This window comes from Sceloporus undulatus, chromosome 6 (genome assembly GCF_019175285.1).
Source record: "Sceloporus undulatus isolate JIND9_A2432 ecotype Alabama chromosome 6, SceUnd_v1.1, whole genome shotgun sequence".
Taxonomy (NCBI): Eukaryota; Metazoa; Chordata; class Lepidosauria; order Squamata; family Phrynosomatidae; genus Sceloporus; species Sceloporus undulatus.
In genome coordinates, this window is record NC_056527.1 from 92365051 (window position 1) to 92392568 (window position 27518).

Consider the following 27518-nt stretch of genomic DNA (forward strand, 5'->3'; position numbering starts at 1 on the left):
GGTTATGGTCACTACTGTAAACCTGATGGTATATGATAGAAACCATCTTGGAAGGTCTCCCAGACACATAAACCAGCAGGTCTAAGGAAAAGAGGATGGTGTGATATTTCATAACTTTGAGAAATCCAGGTAAACTCAGATCTTCAGCAATATTTGCATTTGCAGTCTACCATTGATGGGAGAGGGAAACATTTTTAAAAAATTATTCAGGACTTACACACGGTAATTTGGTACTCAAGACAAAAACAAAAAGCAAAGGTCTAAAACTCTAGGTCAAACATTGCTTCCCCACAGGTTTGTTTGGTTTCAAGGTGTTTCTGACTTATGGTGACCCTAAGGTGAACCTATCACAGATTTTCTTGGTAAGATTTGTTCAGAGGGAGTTTGCCGTTGCTTTCCTTTGCCTCTGAGACAGTATGAGTTGTTGAAGGTCTCCCAGTCATTTCCACAGCGGAGAGGGGATTCGAGCCATGTGCTCCTGAATCCTAGTCCAATGCTCAAACCACTGCACCATGCACCCACTAGACTCTCTGAAATCAATGGGGACATTATTTGTGACTAAAAAATCCCAGCCATTTCAATAGGTCTGCTCTAGCTAGGACTAATGCTATATGGAGATGATTATCTCTACTCCTATCCCTCCCATTCGTAATCCAGTTAGAAGTTCCTGCACAAATCTCACTGAATAAACGGAGACTGTGCAAAAGCACTATTGTGACACTGAGAGAAGAATGATATTCCAAAGTTTAAGGAAAATCGGGATTTTCCTTGGATCTATGTTTATTTTGAGAGCCAGTGTGGCATAGTGGTTTGAGTGTTGAACTGCGACTCTGGAGACCAGGGTTCAATTCCCAGCACAGCCATGAAACCCATTGGGTGACCTTGGGCAAGTCACACTCTCTCAGCCTCTCAGAGGATGGCAATGGCAAACCCCCTCTTCAGGAACTTGCCAAGAAAACCCCGATAGCTTCACCTCAGGGTTGCCATGAGTCAGAAATGACTTAAAGGCACCCAGCAACAAATGTTTATTTTATGGAAACAGACAATTGATACCATTTATAGTGTCCATCAAGCCTAAATACCCTAAAGGCACCAGATCACAACTGATTTTGGAAACTTAGCAGGGTTAGCTCTGGCTAGTACTGTACTTGGATAGGAGACCACCAATGAATAGCCAATGCTGTAAGATCTATTTCAGAGGAAGGAACTGGTATATTCAGAACTGAATATTCAGGAAATCCTATGAAATTAACGGGGTTCAATGTAAGTCGATAGGTGACCCGAAGGAACATAAATGCACACATATATTATTCTCTTAGTTTTCACTGTTTGTCTAGTGTGCCTGTTCTGAATGGCAGCTGCTTTTCAAGGTCTCAGTCCACAATCATTTACACCTTTGTTATTGTTATTTTCAGTAGACTGAACCTATAAATTACTCCGCACAAAGCACTTGCACTACCACTGAGCTTGCCTCACGACCTTCAAAGCATATGAGCAATTGGGGGAGAGGGCAGTCTCCAGAGACGGATGGTGTGATCAGGATTTTGGGTAACCAGGGAGCAAGTTTTCATTCCCTTGGATAGCCCCTGACTTCATATTGTACATTGAGCACATAATCCAGCTCTTCACGTTGCAGAATTTGGGCTGCTGTGATGCGGAGCGGTTATTTATCTTTTAACACAGACAACCTTATGCATCTAATGCATCCACAAAGCAACAAGCCAAATAAAAACATGATAGGATAGCTGTCAAGAAATAGCAGGGGTACATTTTAGAGTCACCTTTTTGTTTTTCTATATCAAGATTGTACCAGTTTGGTTTACATGAGCAAAAAGCAAAATCTCCGATAACTGTAGCCAAGGAATGGGTTTTACACAGTGTTAGGTTAAAAGATCTTGGAAGCATCGCTATCAAGCCATTTGAGCAAATCATTAGCAAGCATTCAAAGATAATGTCCTCTATGCCAAACCTAGGCTATAGGCCACATTAGTATTACAAATGATGTGTAATACATATCATAAAAGGCAATGAAGAGGCATATTCAGAGGTGTAGCTATAGGGAGAGGGGATGAGGGCATTGCCTCCCAATAAGAACTCTGCCCTCCAATTATATTTTTCTAGAACCCCCAAATTTTGAGCATAGCTCTGAGATATTAAAACCATTCACACCTCAAACTCATATTTGCTGTGTTTGCATTGCCTTGGTAACTTTTTTTTCTCCTTTTCTTTGAATGCTTACAATGTATGTGTAAGTGCTCAACTAACATTTCAAGATACTGCTGTGCTAGAAATTTAGTAGCTAATGGAAAATTTCATAGGAGGGGGAGGCAGAATTCTTATTGGAGAAGAACAATGCCATAATTTTGCCCCCTTCCATAGCTACACCTGTGGGCATGTTTATACAATCAGGGAAGCTGGCAAGGGAAGGGAAGTTACTGCTAGTGTTGTGTAGGCAGCCAGATTCAGCAACTCATCATTAGGAACAACTTCATAATGAAACATGCTCCATTGGAGTGTGGTGGAGTCTCCTTCTTTGGAGGTTTTTAGACAGAGTCTTGATGGCCATCAGTCAGGAGTGCTTTGATTGTGTATTCCTGCATGGCAGGGGATTGGACTGGATGGCCCTTGTGGTCTCTTCCAACTCTATGAGCTCCATTTTTAGGTTCCAGTGGTGTTGCACTGCTCTTTCATCTGGGAATGCCAAAATTACTTATCCAAGTGTCCTAGAATTTTCACCATGGTTTACCAAGCTTCTGCCAGCCAGTCATAGGGTCTGCCTATTCCCATTTATTTCAATAAGCTGGGTATAGAAGAACCCTACTAGATATAGACTGAGAAGACATCTAGTTCCGATTACATTAGCTGCTGGCCAGATATGTTGAGGATACCCTTCTCTAGGCTTTGCCGTCACCGTCTGGAGTGATACGCTCACCCAACACAGAGGTGCTATTTAGAGATCATAGTTGTTGGTTGGAAAGATCTATAACAAAATGGTGCCATGTGGAGTGTGTATGCCATTCCATTTACTCTCCCTCCCAATTTTCATGTGCCCTCTCCATGGTCAGTCAGTTTTGTGTAGCCCCCTAAATCAGTCTGCTAAGGTAACCAATGGCTCTTCCCTTTGGCAGATCCATTTATACCCACATCATAACACAGTGAGTTCTCATTTGAATACTTCGTCTTTTGATTGAACAAGGCTGTTTCTGTTTTAAATTAAAAAGAAAACACAATCTAGCATTGTTAATTAACAGCTCACATCTATCTTTGGCCCTTATTTCCGTTCCATCCTCTTTTCCTCATGCTGGGTAAATGCCAGCGACACATGCTGATCATTATGTGTGTGTGTAATTAAATCATTTCTTTTGAACCATGGGAGCCCTTTAAATATCCTCTTCCCCAGGCGCTTTTGACTTTGCAGGCTGTGAGGGGCCTGGATTGCATTCCAGCTGTTCAACCTGCCTGTCCTAACTGCATCTGGTGTAGCTTCCTTCACCCCACACAAATGCCTCTATTCCTGGTCTGTTTTCACCTCCTTTTCTTACATTTTTGTGCTGCTGCATCTGCCCAAAGCAGGCTTTGATTATCTGTTTTCCTCACACCATTTCAAATTAGGGCAAATATTTCAGTATAGACTGGGTGGTTTACAGTCTGATCTCATGAATGAAAGGGGATTGTGGAATCTAAAAGACATTCTGTAAACTAGTGTGACTAGATCTCATTGTGCATGCTCTGATACTTCCAGTGTACAAGGGAGCAATGTTGTTTTCAGACATTGCCCAAGGATATCCCCAGCTGAGAGCCAGCGTGAAGTAGTGGTTTGAGTGTTGGACTATGACTCTGAAAAGCAGAGTTTGAAACCTCACTTGGGCATGGAAACCTACTGGGTGACCTTTGGCAAGTCACACTCTCTCAGCCTCAAAGGGTAGCAATGGTAATCTCCCTTTGATGAAACTTGCTGGGAAAACCCCATGATAGGTTCACCTTAGGGTCACCATAAGTCACAAACAACTTGAAGGCACACAACAAGAACACACACCCCCCCGGCTATTTTTAGTCCCCTGCAAAGCTTTCTAATGTGCCAAGGGGGTTTCTGGTAAGAAAACCCCATCACTGTAGCAGAGACTTCAGAGAATTCAAGGCTGGGGTAAACACAGCCAGAATGAGTCTCATCTTGTGTGCTACCTCCTGAAATGAGCCTGGAACATGTTAAAAGATAATAGTATCATTCTAAGACCATTCTAGAACTCCTTCCATCCTACATGGAAGCCAGGGCTCCTGCCCCATTCCTATTTTAAAGGCCTAATCAAGCCTTGCCTAAACCATTATAATCCACTTCTCACCTGTACCTCCACTTGATTTGTACCTTAAAGACCTGCATCCTATCCCAAAGTTCAGTATAGAAGTCACTATGTCCCCTCTGCACATTTGTGCTTTTCCTTCACCACCGAGGAAACACAACCATTACTTCTACATCTGAGTTTAGGAGGGAAAGCTTCCAGTTCATAAGGAACATCAGTGACTTTGACCCACTCTAGAGCATATCTTGCATTAGAAAATAAATACTGTGGACAAAGTATCTCTGTATGAATTTATTTCTTCTGTCCACAGCTCTAAAACTGTTTTAAATTCCTGTTTGGTAATGAGAGACAGCATTGTGTAGTGGTTTGAGTGTTAGGTTACGGATTTGGAGAGCAGAGTTCAAATTCCTACTCAGCCATAAAAAGCTGAAAACCCACTGTGTGACCTTGGGCAAGTGACAGTCTTTCAACTTCAGAAGATGGCCATGGTAAATCTCCTCTGATGAAACTTGCTAAGAAAACTCTGTGTTAGGTTTGCCTTAGAGTTGCCATAATGTGGAAACAACTCAAAGGCAAATGATACACACAGGCCTTCACAAGAGTCTTCCTATTTTGGATGCTATCCTATTTCCCAGAAAGATTTTAAATCTAGTTTCTTCCTACTGTGCTGGTTTTGCACTTTCCATGAATCCCACTTTATGGTGGCATCTTTTAAAAATGTTATCCCCCTCCATCCACAGTCTAAAATGGTAAATTGCCTCACAATGTTTGAAAACAGCTTTTAAAAAAACATTACAACTCCTGAATTCAATCTACTTTGAAACATGAGTGCATTTTCACTTTACGTTATTACACTCTTGCTGTGGTTATCCCATCTCCTTCACCTAGCCTGCCTCCTGCCTTTACTGTGCCTTGAAATGTGAAATTTAATTTAGACATTATCAGCAAAAATACTACTACACAAACATTAGGATTTCATGATTTCCACACCAGGTGCACAGATGGAATAGCCTGCTGACTCTCTGTATAGTACAGCCTTGTACTTTCTCTCTTTTGGCCTCTCTGCCCCACTTCTGCATCAGCATCTGCTCTCCGGGTGTGGGGTTTGGGGGTTTCTAGGTCTGCTGGCATTAAAAGTCCTACGAGACTCACCAATGGGTGCACATGGTCACTTTAGCTTTTTTGGCACTGGCTGCTCCCTGAGGGATTAGTGCACTCTGCAGCATTAGTGATCCATTTAGGTTTTACGAAAAGGGGATTTGTCCATCCAGCATTTGGCTATTATGATGTATAATATTTAACCACTGGTGTCCAGAAAGAATGGGGGGAGCGAACATGAGGAGGCTAGTGAGGAACTGCAAAAAGTACAAAAGGATAAGAATCAAGACACTTGGGTTTAACTTAATCTGACAAGAGGTTAAGAGGTGGCTGGCTTGGTGCTATGGGAAGGAGTAGCTGGATTGTAATCTTTTAATATTTTTACAAAAAGAAGGCAAAGAGGCGTGAGGTATTGTTATCACTACCAGGCTTGTCCTCCGTCCTTATCTTATATTAAGCCTCAGATCCAGTATCTATTTGAAATGTCCAGGGCAAAGTACAGTAGTTTCCCCTTATCCATAGAGGAAATGGTCCAGTGCACTCCTGAAACCATGGATAGTATCAACCCTTATACAGATTCAGTCTCCCTTATTCAAAATGCTTGGGAGCATAAGTCTTTGGGATTTTGGATTTCTTTTTGGATTTTGGAATATTTGCATATACATAATCAGCTATCTTGGAGATGGGACCCAAGTCTAAGCATGAAATTCATGTATGCTTCATATTCACCTTATACACATAGCCTGAAGCCAATTTTATACAATATTTTAAAAATAATTTTGTGCATGAAACAAAATTTGTGTGCACTATACCAGTAGAAAGCAAAGGTGTTACTACCCCAGCTACCCATACGGACAATCTTGGAGTATTTTGGATTTTGGAATTCTGGATAAGGGGTACTTAACCTGTACCAGTCATGTTTTCAGACCATAGTTGACTACAGGTAACTGAAACCACAGAGAACAAAGCAAAGGATAAGGGTGGACTGTTGTATTTATAGACAGGTCCCAGGGGTTGACATTGGACAGTTATCCAGTGGCATTGTTTGGAGGTGTGTATGTGAGGAGTATGGACTGCACTGGGTGGCACCCCAGAAAAGGGGTGACACCCAGTCGCCCCCACACCTTGATACTATCACCTCATTCTCCTTAGGAGAATGGTATAATCAGGAGAACAAGACAGCAGCACCAAAGGAGCCAAGAGCCCCCTCACCTCACTGTCATTGCCTTGATGGGAGGTGCGGCAGCAAGTCAGCATGACCAGCCCCCCTCCTTTCCATGTGCTGCTCTATACATGAGTAGAATGGTGCAAGGCAGGGAGGGAGCATGCCCAGCCCCCCGCCACATGCTGTTCCACTCATGATTATAGTGGCGGATGGCATTGAGGTAGGTGCCCAGATTTATTAGAAGATAGCCATTTTGAAGCTGTTTAAAACGATGGAGACATAATGTAATTCTAATCTGGCAATACAATATCATATTGTTGCTGTTCCCCCAGGGACCTCACAGAGCAACTCATACAGGGACCTAGACATTCACTCTCCAATCCAAGTGCTATGCATGCTGAAGTCTCTGTTGGTTTAATAATAGGCCTGCTATGATGCACTAAGATAGTTTTCAGGGAAATTGTGATTATAGATTAATAACCTAACAGATACCATGGGAGAATCCAAGACACTTAAACTCTGTATAAACCCAATATGCCTCCATTCCGACTCAAAGGTGCCTGATGATAAAATTCACAGCCCTAAACAGCTTTGGCTCTTGATACTTCAAGGAGCATTTACCTTTTTTTATACCAACCCAAACATAATAATATAATAAAGTTTTTATTTGTACCCCGCTCCTTCCCAAGATCAGGGCGGCTTACAGCAAATGGTTAAAACAGAATAAATACAGTACAGGTTAAACAACTAATACAATAAAAAGAACAAGCTAAAATGCCCCATAAGCCCAACCTCTTGGCCACGAAAGAGGAGGGAGGCCCACAGGATTTTTAGTCGGGGAATGCCTGTTGGAACAGGAAGGTTTTCAGGTCCTTCCTGAATTGGGCCAGGGTGGTAGTCGAGCGGAGCTCGGTGGGCAGCGTATTCCAAAGGGCTGGGGCAGCAGTGGAAAATGTCCTCCTTGTGGTGGAGGATAATCTAGCCCCAGGGACCTTCAGTAATTGCTGCCCAGACGTTCTGAGGGTGCGAGGCGGAATGTACGGGGAGAGGCGGTTATATACCAAAGGGTGCCCTCCTCTGTGTCCCTAAGAAGCAATGTCATCAGGTTGCCAGATCTCAGGGCCTGGTTCTGAGTTTCCAGTTCTCACATGTTATGTCTGGATAGGAGACTACAAATGCCCTAGTTTTGATGAGCTCTAAGGTTCTCTAGCTTTGGTGAGCACAGATCCAACCAAAAGGAAAGGGCTATGGGCGCCAGCTCAGCTAGTAGACCAGCAGCTTGGAAGGTCTGATTGATTTGCTGTTGTAGCTTGCAAAGCTACTTGGGGGAAGGGTGTTTTATGTACAGTTGCTCCTCCACATTTGTGGCTTTGACTTTTGCGGATTTGATTATTCATGGATTAGTTTAAAGTTTTCTCTAGGAATCTCTAGATCTTCCAGCATGTCTCTTCTGGAAATTTATTATAGAGTTGCTAGAGATTCCTAGATGAAACATTTCTCTAGGCATTTGTAAATCCTGCAATGCGATTCTGTGGTCAACTTCTGACAGATGTTGATCATAGAGTTGCACTGGGAGACCTAGAGATTCCTAGATAAGTGTTCTCTCAGGTTAAAAAAAGTGTTTTTTCATTTGTGTTTTTTCCTCTTTCATGTAGTGAATGTGGAGGGCCTACTGCCATAATGGCGAACCTATGGCACAAGTGCCACAGGTGGCACACAATGCCATTTCGCCTAGCATAGGCCAGGGAGAAGGACAGTTGGAAGCCAGAAAATGGCACTGGGGAGGAACCACAGTAGTGCGTCTCTGGCTCCTCCTCCCAGACTTCTCCTGGCCTTCGTCTGCCTCTCTAAGATAACTGGAGGCCATGAAAAGGGCAAGTGGGAGGATCAGCCGGTGCACACCAGTTGTTCCTCCCCACAGATTGTTCCTGACCGCCAGCACTCCTCCTCCTCTCCACGGAGTCCCTCCGGTGGGACAGCTGAGGGTCAAGAAAGGTCCGGGAGGAGGAGGATCAGGCGCATACCCACTCCTCCTTCTCCTCCCCACGGACCCTTCCTGATCACCAGCTGTCTCTAGAGGGACAATTGGGGGTCAGGAAAGGTTTGGGGGGAGGAGGTCTGGGCATGTGCCCACTCCTTCTCCTCCCGACAGACCTTTCCCAACAGAGACAGCTGGAGGCTGGGAGATGGGCAGAAGGAAGAGAACATTTGGCACACACCTGTTGCTGCCCCTCCCGGACCTTCCCTGGCTTTTAGCTGTTTCTCAGAGACAGCTGGAAGCCATGGAAAGGGTGGGGGGGGAGTAGTCCCGCTCCAGAAGCCCAACTCCCAGAGGGCAGGAGCCTCGCCCCTGGCACGTGGCCCCAAAAAGGTTCATCATCACTGGCCTACTTTATTTTCTTCATTTACTTTCTGTTTCCTTCCCAGTCATTGTAGATGCAGGGGTAATGCTCCACTATACTCTGCATCCACTTTCTGGTTCAAAGCAAGTAGACTAAATTGAATGTTCCTCATCCTATCCCTAATTCCTTAATAACCCCCTTCACCTTGATATAGGAACGGCCCTCTTAGCTACGCTTTCTATCCTAACTTCCAAACATAAATAATAATAAAAATAATAATAATTATTATTATTATTATTATTAGCCCGCCTCTCCCTATGGAGAGGCGGGAATACATGTTCTCTCTGTATGTATGTGTTTGAAAGACAAGCTGTGAGCAACTGTTGTTGGTAAAACACTTAACTACTTCACCGAGGGCTGTCCTAAAGTCTTAGGTTTTGGCCCTCAAACCTCAGGGCCTGGGACAATACTGAACTGGCAACATTAAATATTCTGTCAGGAGTGGGAATCATGTAGCGCTCCAGATGTTGCTACGTTGCAGGTCCTAGCATTGGCCAGGCTTACAAGGGCTGTTGGATCTGCAATCTAACAGCATCTGGAGGACTCAACCTTAGATGATGTGGAGACATCTGCTGTGGTGCTTCTGTAGAGAAATGTCCTCCTTTGGAGGTCCAGCTGGGGCTGATGTTGACTTAATTTTGGCATTAAGTTAACACCTTTTTATTACAAATCACTGTCTGGATAGACAGTTAGATGCATCTGAAGGAGTAACACTTTATCACACGGGGGGAAATTGGGGGTTTTAAAAGGCAATTTCCGGGGATAGTCGCGCAATCGCAGCAAAGATTTCCACACACATCTAGCTTAGAGAGGACTTATCCCAAGAAGAACCCGGAATGCTCCAGCAACAAATCATTCATGGGATTTCCTCTCTAATCGCGATGTTGTGTGAAAATCTTCAACGCGATTGTACAACTGTCCCCAGAAAATGTCTGTTTAAACTATTGGATTCCTTTATACCCCTTTTTGGCTAAAATACAGCTATCTCTGAATATGACGAGACTGTGAAGTTCTATCCAATGAGCATGGTTTCAAATTTGTTTTGAATCAGTTTAAATTTGAAGTCAAAGGCTTTCATGGCCTGCATCCATAGTTTTTTGTGGGTTTTTTTGGGCTATGTGGCCATGTTCTAGAAGAGTTTCTTCCTGATGTTTCGCCAGCATCTGTGGCTGGCATCTTCATTTTCTGAAGATGCCAGCCACAGATGCTGGCGCAGCGTCAGGAAGAAACTCTTCCAGAACATGGCCACATAGCCCGAAAAACCCACCAAAAAATATCAGTTTAAATTGTTCCTAAACTTTTAAAATTGTGAAATTGAGGTTTTATCTTGTTTAAATTGTTCTGCCGTCTGTGTCTTCAGAGCTTCTGATATAGTGCAGGATATAAATATTTAAATAAATAAATTGTGGGGAGACTGGGAATTGTCCTCTCAGATACAACTGGCTTTTTAGTCCAACTTCACATAGCATATTAAATTCCCATAGCACTTGAGGATGGGTAAAAAATATCTGAGAAACCTGGTGTAAGTCTGCATGTGAACAAGTAATAAAAGGTAACTGGAAAGAATATTTGATGAGCCTGACAAACGATTTGGTTAGCTTAATGTGGGATTTCACAGTGGCCCCTATAAACAGTAACCAATCACATTATTAAGAGGAAGGGAGAGACAAACTTACAAATGTGCATTTCTCCTTTTAGTGTGTCCTACAGGAAAACCAAGGCTTTGTCCTTGGAAAATACATTTGTATCTGCAAACCAGGTTTCTATGGGACCAGCAGAGCTGCATCTTCCTCCTCTTCACCTGCCTCCACCAATAAGGACCCATCTGGTAGGTACTAGCATCCCATTGCTGATTTGTACAACTTTCACAGCCTGAGATTGAATCTATTTCTCTGTTTGCTTTTGCCTGAGTCTACTGGAAAGGACAACTTTTCGCCCCCTCCACTTTTCTGCTCACTGAGTTATTGACAGCAAACAACTTTTGCACTTTAAACTCAGTTTGCAGTGAAGTAAGCTGAGGACAAAGGCAGAAAATGGGATGAGAAGACAGAAACTGGGACACTGAAAAGGCTGCTGAAAAAATATGACAACAGAAGATTAATAGGGACTGCCAAATTGGACAGTTGCAGAGTATATTGTTATTCCTCAGCCCTGATCAGCCTGAAAGGGCTGACAGACAGGCTTTCAGGGACCATTTAATTTGACATATTATATAGACTAATATGCAGTGACTTGCAGGAATTAGGGTATGTGATAAATGCAGGCAGTTTGTGAAGCTTGTTGAGCTGCAGTGAGCATAGGCAAATAAGCGTTTTAGTATACCCTTTACCATGGACATAGGTAGCAGACTTAACTAGCCAATAAATGGGCCAGAAGTCTTGAAACACTCTACTACTTGTGGAGCGACTTTACATTATTATCTCTGTCGACTAAATATTGCTTTCACTTGCAAACTACAGCTCTGACCTTGACTAGGCCAAAACAGAGATTTACTGTACAGGTACAGAAGATAATGAAACCTAACTTTACAGGCTGCAGAAGAAACTAGAGGCTTCTTGAACTGTTTGAAATTCAGTGGGTGGGTTTTTTTTGGCAGGGTGTGTGTTTGACAAGGTCCTTCTACCTTAAAATTTTTGTAAAAACTTCTCAGGACATAGGTGAATCTGAGAAGGTAACCAGCCATGGGAACTGTGGATATAGATGTGCTATTTTAACATACTGCTTTTGCAAACTAAACAGGGGGACGTGCTTCCCAGTATGGAACAATGGATTCTGGGAACTTGTTGGAGTGCCGCCCCTGTCAGGAGGGATGTACCACCTGCACAGATGGCACACCTTGTCTAATCCAAGAAGACTGGTCCTTGCGGGCTGCAGTCCTGGCTTTCCAGGCTTTCTGCATGTTGGCAGTTTTTTTCAGTATGCTGATCTCCTACCACTTCAGGAAGAGCAAGGTAAGAGCAGTGCTAAGCAATAGTAAAACTAGGTGGATTTGGAAAAGGACAGGGACCTGCATGGATATTCCCAAGTTTAACACCCTCTAGATATGTTGTCTACCACTCCCATAATTCACAGTTGCCATAGTCAATGATATGATGTGTACTATAGTACACCAGGGCATGAGGGTGTCAGTTTGGGGAAAGCCAAATTGGAGTGTATGTTTCTTGGACCCCAAATGTGTCACCACCAACCCACTTCCCTTTTTTCCCCTACCTGACTTGAATATCTGCACCACCTCTAATGCTACCATTCCTTTGTTGTGTTGGGTTGCACCACCATTTCACATTCATCTCTGTTTTCCTAGAGGATTCGGGCTTCAGGAGTTCTTCTTCTGGAGACGATACTCTTTGGCTCACTCCTGCTCTACTTCCCTGTGAGTATTTGGATTGGACCCAAACGGGTTGATTTCAGAGCAAATTTTATTTGCATCAAATCAGTGGCCAGTGCAATTTTAACATAGCTTATACCGACAAACATGACTAACATAAGATAGAACATATTATTAATACTAAAACCATTGTATATCAAAAGTACACCCTTGATTCTAAAACAGATATAAATTATACAACCAAAGGGTTTTGCCAAACCAAGTAAATCAAGTAAGTAAAAGTCAGTGTCACTGATGTTCAAATGTGTGCTTGAAAAGGCTTTCCTATATTTTGTGTAAGTTACATGCTGTAGATAAGAAGATGTGGAATCAGAAAAGATAAAATGAACTCTGGCTGAACCATTTGTCATTACAGACAAATTAAATTTTTGTTCAATATCCTGCAATGATTGTTTTCAGTCGTGCTTTGGTTTTGATAATATAGTTATAGAAGTTGAAGTAAGAAAGCAATTAGGGTTAACTTCAAATTAACAGCTCTCAACCAACAACTGTTGTGTGAATTTGTCCGAACTAAGAGGAATAAACCCACAGGAGCAGAATACAACTGCAGCCATTAGTTGCAGGTCCTCAGACAAACCTGTGTATAAATTGAAGTAATGCCATCTTCAAGTCACAAAGCAGCATGTGTATGTAACACAACTTAGGAGTTTATCACACTGAGGCTAACTTTGGCATTAAAGAGAGATTAAAATGCATTGAAAGCATCCCCTAAATAAAGCAAAAATGGCAAGTAATTGAGCAAATGATTGTCACATGCAATTGCACAAATAAAGTCACATCAGAAATGCTTTGTCATTGAAATCCTGAAAGCAAAGAGATGTGCGTTAATGCTTCTTTGCGATCACTTTAATGGCGGGGTTTGTGCGACGTTGTGTGAAATCATTTCGTGTAATTGCATGATTTTTTCAGGATATTCACAAGATAAACTTCAGATTTCCTTCATGTGATAAATTCAATAGTACTGAAATAATTTATCTAAGAAATGTAGATTGCACATTTTCTAGTGGTTTTAAATTGGCACCTCTTCAAGGCCCGAGGAGGGGCACAGTGTGTTAAAATAGAAAACATAATTACAAACACATATAATAATATAATAATAATAAATTTTTATTTATATATTTATTTATTTATATACCGCCCTGTGGCGAACCAATCCGGGCAGTTTACAACATTAAAATAACATACAGCATATAAACACACAGTTAAGATACAATACTATAAAACCATTAAAATACACTCATTAGGAGTACATATATAATTTAAAAAGTCATGATTTTAAAAAGTAAAATTAAACTGCCAGACTGGTTCACTTCTGTCTGAATAATGTATGGAGAGGGCATCTTGTTCTTTGTTCATAGGCAACCAAACTTATTGGGCCTGGGCTTGACCTGATATAAATGAGGCAAATACGCTAGATGTACATATTTATCTTTAGCATGTATAATTCATTCTGCTCCTGCTGGTTATATGCAGGGGCAAAGAGCAATGCAAACCTTTGAAGCCAGGCCCCACTGATCACAGGACATTCTCCTTGGGCTCTTTGTTCCTCCTGAGATTTCCAAAGGCTGCCAGCATATTTCTCATCCTGCCTTTTGAGTCTTGATGGCTAGATGCTTGCAGTGGTTTTCAATGATAATGAAAACGCAGCTTCCAGAAAATGATACATTTTGTGCCCTGAGCCAGTTTCTGCAATTTGTGGAATATACTGATATAGCCCCTTGATGACTACATAAACCAGGAAAAACAGTCTTAATGTTTCAAAGATTTATTAACCCGTGTAGCCAGATCCTTAGAAGTCAATAAGAAGGAATGGAGATTATTGCAATGCTATTTGTGAACGACCCTGGGGAATCTGGTTAGCCAAGTGTTCAGAGACAAACACGCACCCTCAGGCTAAATGTTTATTCTGAGCTTCCTTCTTCCCTTTGGACTGGCCTCCTATATGTGAGACTTGGGGAAATTTAATGTATTGATTCAGCCCCCAAACAAGCTTGCTATTATGTGATTATTGCATTATGTTGTGAAAGTTATTTTTTAAAGTTACAGTTTCAAGGCCAAAATATAGTTGGCCCTCCATATTCACAGATTCTTTATCCAGAGAATAACCATCCATAACTTGGATATATAAGTTCCAAAAAAGCAAATCTTTATTTTGCCATTTTATATAAGGGACACTATTTTACTATGCTATTGTATTTAATGGGGCTTGAGCATCCACAGGTTTTCGTATCCACAGGGGGTCTTGGAACTAAAGCCCAGTAGATTTGGAAAGAAAAAATACTTTATCCACACCTCAGTCCCTTTCTTGTCCTTTCATTTCATGCAGGTGTTCATCCTTTACTTCAAGCCAAGCATCTTTCGTTGTATCGTCTTGCGCTGGGTGCGCATGCTGGGTTTTGCTATTGTTTATGGAACTATCACTCTCAAACTATACAGGTAAGCAAGTCTTGAAGGGGTAAGATTTTAAACAATGAGCAATAGCGGGTTCCAGATGACAGTTACGAACTCAAATCCTGGATTTAATTTAGCCTGAGAGATACTCAGAAGCAACTGTTATAACCATACAAAATAAGGATCTTGAGATTTTATCATTTTGATTCTCAGAGGGTCAGAAGCTTAGAAACTTTAGGATTCAAAACTTGTGAAAGTGGTAAAAATTCTACTAGACGCCTAGTATTCTCTGAAAAGACAGAATGGCCACTAAACCTGATTACAGAGGTATTAGCATACCATATCCTTCAACATTTTACAGATGAAAACTGGGACATGTGGCCAAGCAACATCAGAGTGGCATCACTAGGGTTGGTGTCACCCTGTGTGGTAACTCATGGTGTCACACACACACCCATTGACCTCCTCCTATACCACATCATACAGAATCCAGAGGCGCGTTCCAGACGGGCCCTATGGGGCACCGTCGTTACATGCGAGGGGCGGCGCTTCCAGACGCGCCTTGCCCCTCACGCGTAATGACTACATCAAAATGGTGGCAGCGCATATAGATGAGTGCCACCATTTTGATGGCGTGTACGCACAGCGTCCGGACATCACGGACCGGAAGTGGCGCTGCAAGTACACCCCTCGTACCTTGGGGCGCCTCTTCCAGGGCCCAGGAAGAAGCACCATTTTGGCGCTTCTTTGTTGCTGCATCCGGGAACCACACGGTTTGGCTGCTGTGGTTCCTGGACGCAGCAACCGGCAGCGGCACGAGACCGCCCATTTTGGGCAGTCTGTAACACGCCTTAGTATGGTTTTTCTACAAATGTTACTCATAAACTGTAATTCCCATAGATCAGTGAATGCAATGGCAATAGTTGTGACATAACCAACTAGCACAATTAATATTATACTTTCAGTTTACAGTATCATACACACAGCCTAAATGTATTTACATATACACAGTTTCATGTGCTTAAAGTGGAAACTGGTAAAATGTGATGTTTTAAAATATTTTTAATTTTTTTTAAAAAAATCTAAAATTATTTTTTGACATTTGAAATTTTAATTTAAAAAAAACACTGGGATCTTTCCTTTCTCCTCCCACTGAGATTCACCCACCCCATCTCTTCAGCATTTTAATGGGACAGAGATTAATGCCGCCGCCTATTTCTGCCAAAAGGCAGGTGTTTGAGGAGCAGTGGTATCCCCCCCCCCTTAGGGTGTCATCTAGTGCGGTCTGAACCACCTGCACCCCCCTAGAGACATCACTGGTCAAGACACCAACAATTACTAAGGAAGAACACACAGGCTAAGAGAGACTACTGCAATTTGCTTTTGCCTGAGATATTGGGAGTGACAAAATTCTGACCCCTTCTTTTCTCTCTCCTTTATGCACTTTGAACTCAGTTTGCAGCAAATGAAATAAGTGGAGGGGAAAACTTAGAGGAGGAGAGGGAAAATGGGACATTTTAAAAGCAGATAAAAAAAGTTGGAAGATAAAAGACTGATAGGGACTGACCTTATCAAATCAGCACAGTAGGACAGTATGGTACAGATTAGAACCTACTGCATATCTCCCTTTCTCACCCCTTATGCCCTCCATGACTTGAACTAGATTTTACCTGCCTTTGCAACCCATTTTACTGAATCTCAGACCAGCAAACTGCATGTTCAGTTAGTCACCTACTTTACCTCCTCCCATGTGTCAGGTGGGTTATTTACCTTTATTTACCATAACTTTGTTAGCCGCCCCGATTGTTCTCAGAGGGGCGGGATACAAATAATAATAATAATTATTATTATTATTATTATTATTATTATTATTATTATTATTATTATTTTCAATTTACCTTCATTATTCAATTAAATGCACATTCATCTTTCCCTCCCCCCTTTTTTTTCTTTACCAGTGAGCAGAAGATAATTTTTAAATGCTAAAAAAGTTGGGGAGAAGAAGCAAAGCAAAGTTAGTGACACTGCTGATTCCTAGCTAATCAGCACCAGACTCTGCAACAGAGATGAAGATGAGTTTTCTCTGAACAGAGCCTGGAGAAAGAATTATACATATTTACATGCACCTGTGTTTGAAGAGTAGCTAATGCACAAGAAAGAAGGCAAGATGCTGCTAGATATCTCTGCTAGATGTTTGCAGCATCTGGAATTGCTTCCACATGAGGCTTTAATGTGTAACTGCCCTCCACCATCTGCAGAATTTTATAGGAGGGAGGATAAGACAATATGTGCTCTCCAGTGTTTTCTGACACTTTGCTTTCTTAGCAGGAAAAATAAATATTTAGGAGGAAAAGACAAACTAGCTGCATAATACATTTTGATTGGTTGTGATAAGTGCCCTCCATCTGCATACCCTTGCAGATTTCACAGATGAAGGCACAGGCTACATCTACAATGCAGAATGAATGCAGTTTGACACCACCTTAGCTGCCATGGCTCAATGCTATGGCATTATGGGATTTGTAGCTTTGTGAGCTATCTCGCCTTCTCTGTTAGAGAGCTCTAGTACCACAACAAACTAAAAATCCTAGGTCATAGGAGGGAGGCATGACAGTTAAAGTGGTGTGACTACATTAATTTGCAAGCAGTGGCAACAAAATATTGAAGGACAGATCTGTTTGTGCCACAAAGGCTGTCCTCCATCCTGTAAACGATTGCTCTCCCCAAAAGTGCCATGGAAGATACTGCTCCATTGCCAGTGTTAAAGGAAATTTCATCAGTTGGTCTAACCAGCTCCCCTACATGAAATGCAAGCAGAAGCCATCTTTTTTCTCATCTCAGGCATTTCTTGGGCTGGCCTTGTCCACCAACAAAATTTGTCTGACCACTTAGGTTGTCTCAGACACCCTGGCTATGAAAGACTTTGTCAGCACATTTCATAACCTTGTCCTCATCCTCTGCCTTTCTTGCCCCACAGAGTCCTGAAGATCTTTCTCTCTCGCACGGCCCAGCGAGTCCCCTACATGTCCAGTGGACGGGTTCTGAAGATGCTGGCTTTGATCCTCCTTTTGGTGCTTTGGTTCTTAGCAGCATGGACTGTTGGGATGTTGGAGAACATTGAGAAAAATATCCCACTAGTGGTCCGCTCCAAGACGACTAGGGGGCTCCAGTTTTATATCTGTGACCATGACCGTTGGGACTATATGATGGTTGTGGGTAAGGGCCAAATATCACCACCTTGTCCCCATCTGATGCTTCAACATGTGGTGAGGAAGGAGCCAGGGCTCAGTTCCCAAATATACAGATAATGTATTGCATCACTTTTACACCCATTAACTCTTGTGAGTGAGGTGAGTCTCAGTGGGAAGAAAAAGGAAAGGCCCTGTGTTTAAAAAAATTCATTTAAAATTTTAAAATTTTAATTTTTTACTTTTTAATTTTAAAAACAATATTCTTTTAACTTTTTTTTAAAAAAAAACACATACAGTATTATCAAATTGTCTAACCACATGAAACACATAAGTATGTTTAGGCTGTGCATATGATATTGTAATTTTAAGGTATGGTTTTAATTTTGCTAGTTGTTTGGGTCACAACTATTGCTATTATATTCTGTAGTATATGGGAATTAGGATTTATGAGTAACATTAGTACAAAAAACATTATGGTATGGTATTGGAGAAGGTCAGTGGCAGGGGGATGACACCATGAATTACTGCAACCTTAGTGATGCCACTGCTCACAAATACTATTTTACTTGAGAGAGAGCCAGCTTGGTGTAAGTGGTTTGAGTTTTGAACTAGGACTCTGGATTTGAATCTCTGCTTAACCATGGAAAGCCACTGGTTGGCCTTGGGCAAATCACACACTCTCAGCCTTAAAGTAAAGCAACAGCCTTAAGTCAGAGTTGATGTGAAGGCACATAACAACAGCAACATCCCTTTGGTTGCTCTTCAGCCAGGCACAGGATCTTGTACTACCTTTAGGATGTTTAGAGTCTTCACTATTACACTTTTAGCACTTCTGAGCATGTACAAAGGACAATATCACGCTACACTGTCATAGCACTATTACAGTCGGCCCTTCTTATACATGGATTTTTTATACATGGATTCAAGCATACACGGTTTGAAAATGTTCCACAAAAGTATAAATTTACCTTGATTTTCCATTTTTTATAAGGGACACCATTTTGCTATGTCATTATATTTAATGGGACTTGAGCATACACGGATTTTGTTATACACAGGGGATCTTGGAACCAAAGCCCAGCGTATAACAAGGGTCCACTGTATTCCACTTTAACGGCTATAGCTGCCTCCTGTGGAATTCTGGGATTTGTAGCCTAGGGAGACCCTAAGAGCTCCCCTCCCTAAACTGCAAATTAAGGATTCCACAAGAGAAAGCCACCGCAGTTAAAGTGGAATAATAGCACTATAACAGTGTATCATGAGAGTCTCCTTTTACAGATAAATATTTCAATACTGTCAGCCTCCAAAAAGAAGTCAAACAAGAGCCATCTTTCAGTATGAAAGGTGATGCCTCCCAGGCAGATTTTGATTACAATTTCTCCCTCTTTCTCTAAACAAATTAAACACTGGGAGGAGTGAGAAGGACTGTAGAAGCTAGGGATATGAACATGACTGCATGGGAACTGCTCATCTTCTTTCACCCTTCTGTCTCTTGCTGTCCAGCTGAAATGCTGTTCTTGTTATGGGGAAGTTTTCTCTGCTATGCCACCCGGACAGTCCCTTCTGCTTTCCATGAGCCTCGCTACATGGGCATCGCCCTCCACAATGAGCTGATTACATCTGCTGCCTTTCACGTGGTCAGGTAAGGATGGACAAATGTCTCTTGCAATGGTGGGACCCAGGACGGTTATGCTTTGAAAGTCTGAGATCAATATGATTTAGAATTGCATGGGAACTATAGCTGACACTCCACATTTGCAGCTTTGAGATTTGCGGGTTTTATTATTTCATTATTGATTATTTAATTAATATGTTCTTTCTATGACTCCAACTCTGCTGGAAATTAACCATAGGCTTGTGCTGCAGAACTTTGACATTACTAGAGAAAACACTTCCCTAGGAATTTGTAGGTCCTCCAACATCATTCTAGGGTCAGTTTCTGGCAGATGCTGACCAGAGTTGTGCTGGAGGACCTAAGATTTCTAGAGAGGTGTTCTCTCAGGTGAAAGCATAGTGCTGTGTGTGTGGTCTTTCCACTTTCACATGGGTCCTGTGCCCCTAACCCCAGCAAATATGGATAAGCATGCTTATAACCACCATACAGGCATATACCACGTAGTCCCAGGTTCAACTCTTAACTCTGCCAAGAGATCACAAGGCAAATTGCTAGTACCTCAGAGGTCAGCACAGACTCTCTGCAATTTGTGTAACGATAACACTACTCTATCTTATGATATTGAAAGGGTTGCTGGGATGATGTGTGTAAAGTGAATAACAAAAGTACTAAACGTGAAATGACCACCAGAAATCCAGGTTCAAGTCCCTACTGAACCATGAATCCCTTGGGCCAGTTAATTTCAGCCTACCTCTCCATGCCTTTCTGAGTTTGAAGTGGGGGAAGGGAGAAGGCTTTGTATGCCAGCTTGAAGTCCATAGAATGAAAATGGAATATAAATGCAAAAAATAAAACAAAGAGGTATTAAGTTTGCCCCTAATTCTAGTAATAGAATTCAACTGAATGGTATTACTTTTTCTTTTAATGTAGCTACTCTCTGTCTAACAAGACATGTCATTACTGACTCTTCTAATGACAATGGCCTGTTACAGACAGCCAAAATAAAGCTGCTTCGAGTCACAGTGGACTGGAGCTTGGCTTTGGTGTGGCTTCTGGATTCTTAGGACGCATGCATCATTGAAACACCATATCTCCACTGTGACTCGAAGCAGCTTTATTTTGGCTGTCTGTAACAGGCCAATGTTTCTCTAATGCACCCCTTTCCAACCAATTTATTTCTGCCTTTAGGTTTTTAATGGTACCTTCCTTGCATCCTGACTGGACGCTGCTGCTCTTTTTTATTCACACACACATCACCACCACCATGACACTGGCACTTCTTTTCATCCCAAAGGTATGCACAGAACCGTATCCTAAAAATTATGAACATCTTATTGCCATTGTTTGACATGCATCACAAGTTTCAAAGTACTATTTCGTCTTGCTGACTTCAAAGGACATTAACTTTCCTCTGTACATTTGTGGCACATTGGCTGAACAAAATTCTCCTGATTTTAATTGCTGGCTCTAGAACTTCCAGGACTCTTGGACATAGATATAAAATTCCCACTGAGACCTCTTAACTTGGAAGCGACAGGACACACGGTTGTACCAAAATGCATATAAACATATATTCTTTATCAAAATATGTACTAAAAATGTGTATTTGGGAGTGGTATATTGGCAATTATTAGAAAAATACTGGTCTATCCATACCTAATTATATTTAACACCCAGGGACAGATCATTATGCCTTATTAAACCTTTCTGCAACAATTACTGTTGCAACATCCTGCAACATTCCATAAGGCAAACAGGCATTTCATGAAGTCCTATCCTCTTTTTAACAGGGCCAAACCCTGTTCATTGTTCATTGGATGGTCTCAAGTGGTGGGTCCCAAGACATTGGGGGGGGGGGGATAATATAAGTATGTATGCATTTTCTCTGTGTTTTAATTTCTAAGCCTTTGAGAGGGGGCAGGCTGACATTTGTTTTAAAAAAGTATTTATTCTGTTTTTTAAAAAACTATACAGATATCAGAGACATAGCCACGTTAGTCTAAAAATTTAGCGTGCAAAAGAATCTTGTAACAACCTTGTGACTAAAAGAAAGAAGCTGGTAGCATGAGTTTTCATAGAATGGAGTCTACTTTCCCAAATGCAGAAGTTGAGGAAGTAGACTCAGGAGTACAAAAGCACATGCTACTGGTTTCTTTCTTTCAGACAGGCTGCAGCCACACTGCAGAAATAATCCAGTTTGAAACCACTTAAACTGCCATGGCTGAATCCTATAGAATTCTGGGAACTTAGTTTGTTTTAGCACCAGAGCTCTGCTCTGAGTCTCAACAAACTACAGTTCACAGAACTCCATAGTATTGACCCATGGCAGTTAAAGTGGTCTCAAACAGTATTATTTCTGCAGTGCGGATGCAGCCTGAGTCTTAAAGGTGCTACAAGATCCCTTTGCACACTTATACTGAAATTGTTAAATATGTAAAATATGTCTACAAACAAAAAATAGGAAAAAGAAATGTAAAAACTGTGTTAAGGACATAATATTGTACTACAAATGTCCATGTTTATTCTTTGTATGGATGCTACAAAGTCAGCATAAGGTCTCTTCCAACTCTACGATTCTATGATTCTATGATATCTTCCCATAACACTCTATTAAGCTGTAGAGGAAACACATGAGAATCTATTATGGCTCATATAGCCATTCAAAGGAAACTACATGTCATAAATTACATATCATACAAAGCATCATGACTATGGCTATGGCATACCTCTCAAACTTGCTGAGTGTCTCTCTCTGTTAATGCTAGACTCCCACAGCCTATTTTCCCATTGTAAAACAGGTACCTTTTGGTTACTTCCCCAAGCTGCTAACATTTCCTTCTAAATTGCTATCATTTCTGAGTAGGGTAGAATTTTAAAATGAACATTGCCTATAAGGTTCTCCTGAAGGACATTTCATATCTTCCATTCTATCTCCCACACATAGTTCCTGCATGCCGGGTCACCACTGAGAGAGGAGATTGCTGCCGAGGTATATGAAGATGAGCTGGACATAAGGCGCTCAGGCTCCTACTTGAACAGTAGCATCACATCAGCGTGGAGCGAACACAGTCTTGACCCCGATGACATTCGGGTGGGTGGAACACTCAGGACCTTCTTTTGACGCTAGCTATGCCAGAAACTGTGCAGAGTAAGAGTTGCCTTTTGCAGTCTTTCTCCTGAAGCCAAAAAAACACCATCTGACCTCCACTACCTTACATTAATTCAAATCATGAAAGTGGGTGGGGTGGAGATGGTGGTCCACATGCAGTTCATTGTGTGAACAAGTCTCATTTCTTCTTTCCCTGGGTGCTGGTTGTGGGGAGCCAACGGGGATGGCGTAGGAAGGCAAGCAGTCAAGCCATTAACAGCACATCTCTATGTTCATGTACCTAATGACTTCTGTTACCCATGCAGTCCTTAGATGAAGTGCGAGAGCGAGGGAGACACATAGATCAGTGGCAGAGCATATGTTTGGCATAGAGAAGGTCACTGGCTCATTTTCTGGCATCTCCAGGTAGGGCTTGGGATTCAGAGCCGTTTCAAAACCTGGAGAACTGTTACCAGGAGAGCAGACAACACTGGGCAAGGTAGACTAACAGGCAGACTAAGTTTAAGGAAGCTTAAAATACTGGTATGATCCCCATCCCTCCCTGCATGGGTCACAGCTCTAGCATGTTTGCTTCACAGATAGCAAGATTTTGATCCTCATTTATCCATGTGATCCATCCACCTCTTTTTGCTGCTGCTATAGTGAGAGGTTGCATGGGTATGGCATGCTTCCACATGAAAGGCTGTGCAGAGCCCTGACTCAAAACAAAGCTTTGAGCACACAGGAGTGGAGTCTTTTAATCTAAGACTCACTTCCATTCTCTGCTGTGTGTTAACGCACAGACAAGATGAGGGCATGCTAAAACCCTGAGATATTTTAAAGAGGCCACATAGCATGGGGGGGGGGGTAATAACCTATTATGTGCAACTTGACATTTAGTATGGTCCTGGTTGTATTTGATTTGCATTTAGAGCTCCCTCATAATTGGGAGAACCTAAGCCAGTGATAAAGAAAGTCACCACAGCCAATAGTGAAGCATGCACTAAATTACAGTTACATAACATTTTTGTGGGGGCTGCACTTTGACTACCCCTAATTTAAACCGTAGCTTACTTATCTTAGATACAAATTCAGCACTAGCCTAGAATCCAATAACCCACCATGCATTGTGCAGTTCCATCTTTTTTTTTTGAACCAAAATTCCTTCTCCTGCAAATGATATAAGGCATGCCATAATCTGGGATGGACACTGAATATTGAATTAACCCTTCCCAATTAAAATACTTTTACATTTATTTATTTATTTATTTATTTCCTGCCATTCTCCCCCCAAGGAACCCAAAGCAACTTAGAAATTTAAATTAAAGATTCAGTTAAATATGTAGTATTAGAACAGTTAAAAAAAACAATTAAACTTCGGTTCTGTTAAAAGCACATAGTTAAAAATGGTTTAAAATACATTTTGAAATACACTTACACCATAATTAAAACAAAAAAATAGAGCACAGCACTTTGAATACCTTTGTCACATTATTAAAACCAGACAAATGCCTGCATGAATAAAAAGGCCTTAGTCTTGAAGCAGAAAGAGAGCAAGGAGGGGGCTAACTGGATCGCTCATGTAGGTAGGATGGAGCCAGTGTTTAGTTTATTTATTTATTTAGAGTATTTATACCCCACTCTTCAGCCGCAAAGGCTCTCAGAGTGGATTGTAGATTGCTAATTTGACAGTGCCTTGCCATCTGGCACACCCACAAGGTTTGTAATGTTTAGTTGCTCCTGAAGTAAAGAGCCATCCTAAGGATGTAGACCAAGCATTCGAAAGTTGTGCATTCATAAACCTAGCAGTGTTCCCATTCAGTCCACCTCATAACACAGTCATTGTCATTATGCTTCTGACTGAATAAGCATTTTTCTTTTTTTTTTTCCCTTCCTCCCCTTCTTATCTGTGTTCCTTCCCTTTCACTGCACTTGTCCCCTCCCCACTACGCATAACATGTAGGATGAACTCAAAAAGCTTTACACGCAACTGGAGGTTCACAAGACCAAGAAGATGACGGCCAACAACCCTCACCTTCAGAAGAAGAGAAGTTCAAAGAGAGGGCTAGGCCGCTCTCTCATGAGGCGTATCACTGAGATCCCTGAGTCTGTGTCCCGGCAGTGCAGCAAAGAGGAGAAAGATGGGTCTGTGGGTGGAGGGACCGGGAGTCACACTGGCTCCTACAAGCGGAGACACTTGGACACCGGCAGCTCAAGTGTGAAACTGAGAGATGACTCTTCTTCCAAACATAAGGTGGGCTCATCACTAAAGAAGTCCCACAGCACCTATGATCACACAAGGGATGCCAAGGAAAACAGCTTGCCTTCTAGGCACAACAGTTGCAAAGAAGCTCCTTTGCTGGACTCAATGATGAGGAAAAAATTAGCCAAGAAAGCCTCAGAGAGATCCAACAGTGACTCTCTTGATGACTCAGCCCCTCTGGTCTATAAGTCAGCCAGTGCTCACAACCTCATGGCAGAAAGGAAACCTCTGCACCCCAAGCCTTCTCCTCTACAAAAATCCCTCAGTGTTGTCACCAGTGCCAAAGAAAAAGCTCTGCTTCTAACTAGCAGGGCCTACTTAGAAGAGAGCAGTAAACTAGCACGAGACAAAGAGAGGAAAGCAGCTGTAGAAGACTCCACAACAGAAAGTGAGGTCTCTGAGCACACTGAGGTTAGTGATATTACCTCAGAGGTAGCAGTGAAAGAGCTACAGGTGGATGACACCTCAGAAGGAACTGTGAGCTCCCTTCTGGAAGATGCCCATGATAGTAAAGATATTGCGTGCCCATGGGAATCTGTGACAGCCCCATCAACGCCCTCAGAAAGTAGGTCCCAGAAACATGTGACATATGCTCCCATCAGGAGTGTCAGCATCAACACTTCTGAGTTGACTGGGAGAAGACACCATGCCAGCAAGAAGATACCACCTGAACCACCTATCAGACAGCAAAGTTTGACTCACAGCCTTGAAAAGAAAGATGTTGTTCACTGGGATGTTGAAGACCAAATACAGACATCCTCCCAGTCCCCCAAAAGAGACCCTAAAGATAGTCCAGTTTTGGCAGATACTCCAAAAGAAACAGAGGAATCTCCTGAAAAGACTAAGATGGAAAGGACCAGGCAGGTAGAAAACAGTGTGCCAATTTCTTCCCCAGCCGGACTAACCAGACTGGCCTCCATTGCTGCAGAAGTCTGCCCCTGGGAAGTCATGGAAATGCCTCTTCCAAAAAAGAAAGAACTAGACACAAGTGATTCAGAGAGCCAGAAGAGCTCTCCTGAGAAACAGTCCCAAAGTCCTCAAGCCTCCATCCCCAAAAGTTCCATGAAAAGCTTAAGTCTGGCCATAAAAGCATTTAATCGGTCGAGGATAAAGTCAACCATAAAAGCAAGAAAAGATAGTGAGGAAAACCAAACAAAAAGTGAAAGAGACATGGATGGAAAGACTGAAAAATCCAAACTAGCAGAAACATCCTTGATGCCTGCTGAAGGATCATCAGAGCAACAGGTAATATCCAGGAGCACCAAAGCAAAATTAGTTAGCAAACAAGCAACCATCTGCCCTTGGGATGAAGAGGATGAAGCACTTCTGAGTTCACAAACGCACAGTCCAAGCAAAACACCTGAGGTGTGCCCTTGGGAGGAGAGTCCAGATGGCCTTGCCCAGGGCAGGACAAGCAGTGCAGAAGCAATGGCTTCAAAAATTGCTAGAGAAATTGCTAGTATCAGGCTGGAAAGGACCAAGAGCCAGAGGGAATCTGTGTGCCCCTGGGAGACTACAGATGAAGACCAAAAGAGAGAGAATAAAACCTCAGACATTTCATTGGAAATCATGAAGACAGATGACAAGATAGCAGAGGCATGTCCTTGGGAAGTAGAGGAGGTCAGAGCCAGCACCAGAAGTGACAAACAGTCCTGGGGAATCATCAGTGCCTTGCCACAGAATGAAATCATAAAAGAAGGCAAAATAGTGGAGCCTTCTGATGGATACAAGAGAGATACATCTTCAACAAAGGCTCATCCAAATGAAACCCAACAGAAGGCGAGCACCCAGCATGATTCCAAAAATATCAAGGAACTGTCACTGAGAAAAGAGTTTAAAAAGAGCTCAGAAGTATCAAATATGGATGAAAACAAACACAGGAGTATTGAGAGCAGCAAAACTTTTCACCCAGAATTAGAGTTCAGAGTTAAAACACAGATCTGCCCATGGGAGGTGAAAGAACCCCCAACAAAGAAAAAGGTACCTGGGGAGGACAGTACAGCAGCAGGAGGAGCAGCAGTAGCAAAGGACTACCAAGAAGACTCAATTTGTCCATGGGAGACCATGGAATTGCCAGGAAGAACAAACACTAAAACTGCAATAACTGAGAGGGAATCCAACAACAAAGTAAATGTCAAAGCAACAATATGCCCTTGGGAAACAAGTGATACACCACCAGAGAAACTGAAAGAAGATTCAACAGAGGACTCCAGAGGTGCCGAAGGCAGAAAGCTCAAAAGTCCATTATCAGAGGAGAGCAAAGACAGAAGCCATCGAGGCTCAGTTTGCCCTTGGGAAAATGCTGGTGTTGAAGACTCTTCTACAAAACCTGCTGTCAAAATACCAGAACTCCCCAAAGCAGTTTTGAAGGGATCAAGCAGTGGAGACAGTAAAAAGGTGGAAGTCTGCCCTTGGGAAACAGAGACAGCAGAAGTGTGCCCTTGGGAAGTGGCATCACCCACACTGAGAAAAGGAACAAAACATGTTGAAGGAGGGCCTTCCAAGATTATGCCACCAGAACTCCCCAAAGCAGTTTTGAAGGCATCAGGCAGTGGAGACAGTAAAAAGGTGGAAGTCTGCCCTTGGGAAACAGAGACAGCAGAAGTGTGCCCTTGGGAAGTG

At 42.2% G+C, this 27518-nt stretch overlaps 1 protein-coding gene across 1 annotated transcript in view; it reads left to right on the forward strand.

The window, feature by feature from the left end:
- Positions 1–27518, forward strand: part of GPR179 (G protein-coupled receptor 179) — a 47766-nt gene that overhangs the window by 16386 nt on the left and 3862 nt on the right. Inside the window, exons 3-12 of the mRNA XM_042473471.1 lie at positions 10662–10791; positions 11703–11914; positions 12265–12333; positions 14675–14784; positions 17717–17955; positions 19434–19572; positions 20734–20839; positions 22490–22636; positions 24597–27329; positions 27517–27518. The exon at positions 27517–27518 is cut by the window's right edge and continues 3862 nt beyond it. Of these exons, the coding sequence (XP_042329405.1) occupies positions 10662–10791; positions 11703–11914; positions 12265–12333; positions 14675–14784; positions 17717–17955; positions 19434–19572; positions 20734–20839; positions 22490–22636; positions 24597–27329; positions 27517–27518 (3887 nt within the window). The remainder of the gene's footprint in view (positions 1–10661; positions 10792–11702; positions 11915–12264; positions 12334–14674; positions 14785–17716; positions 17956–19433; positions 19573–20733; positions 20840–22489; positions 22637–24596; positions 27330–27516) is intronic.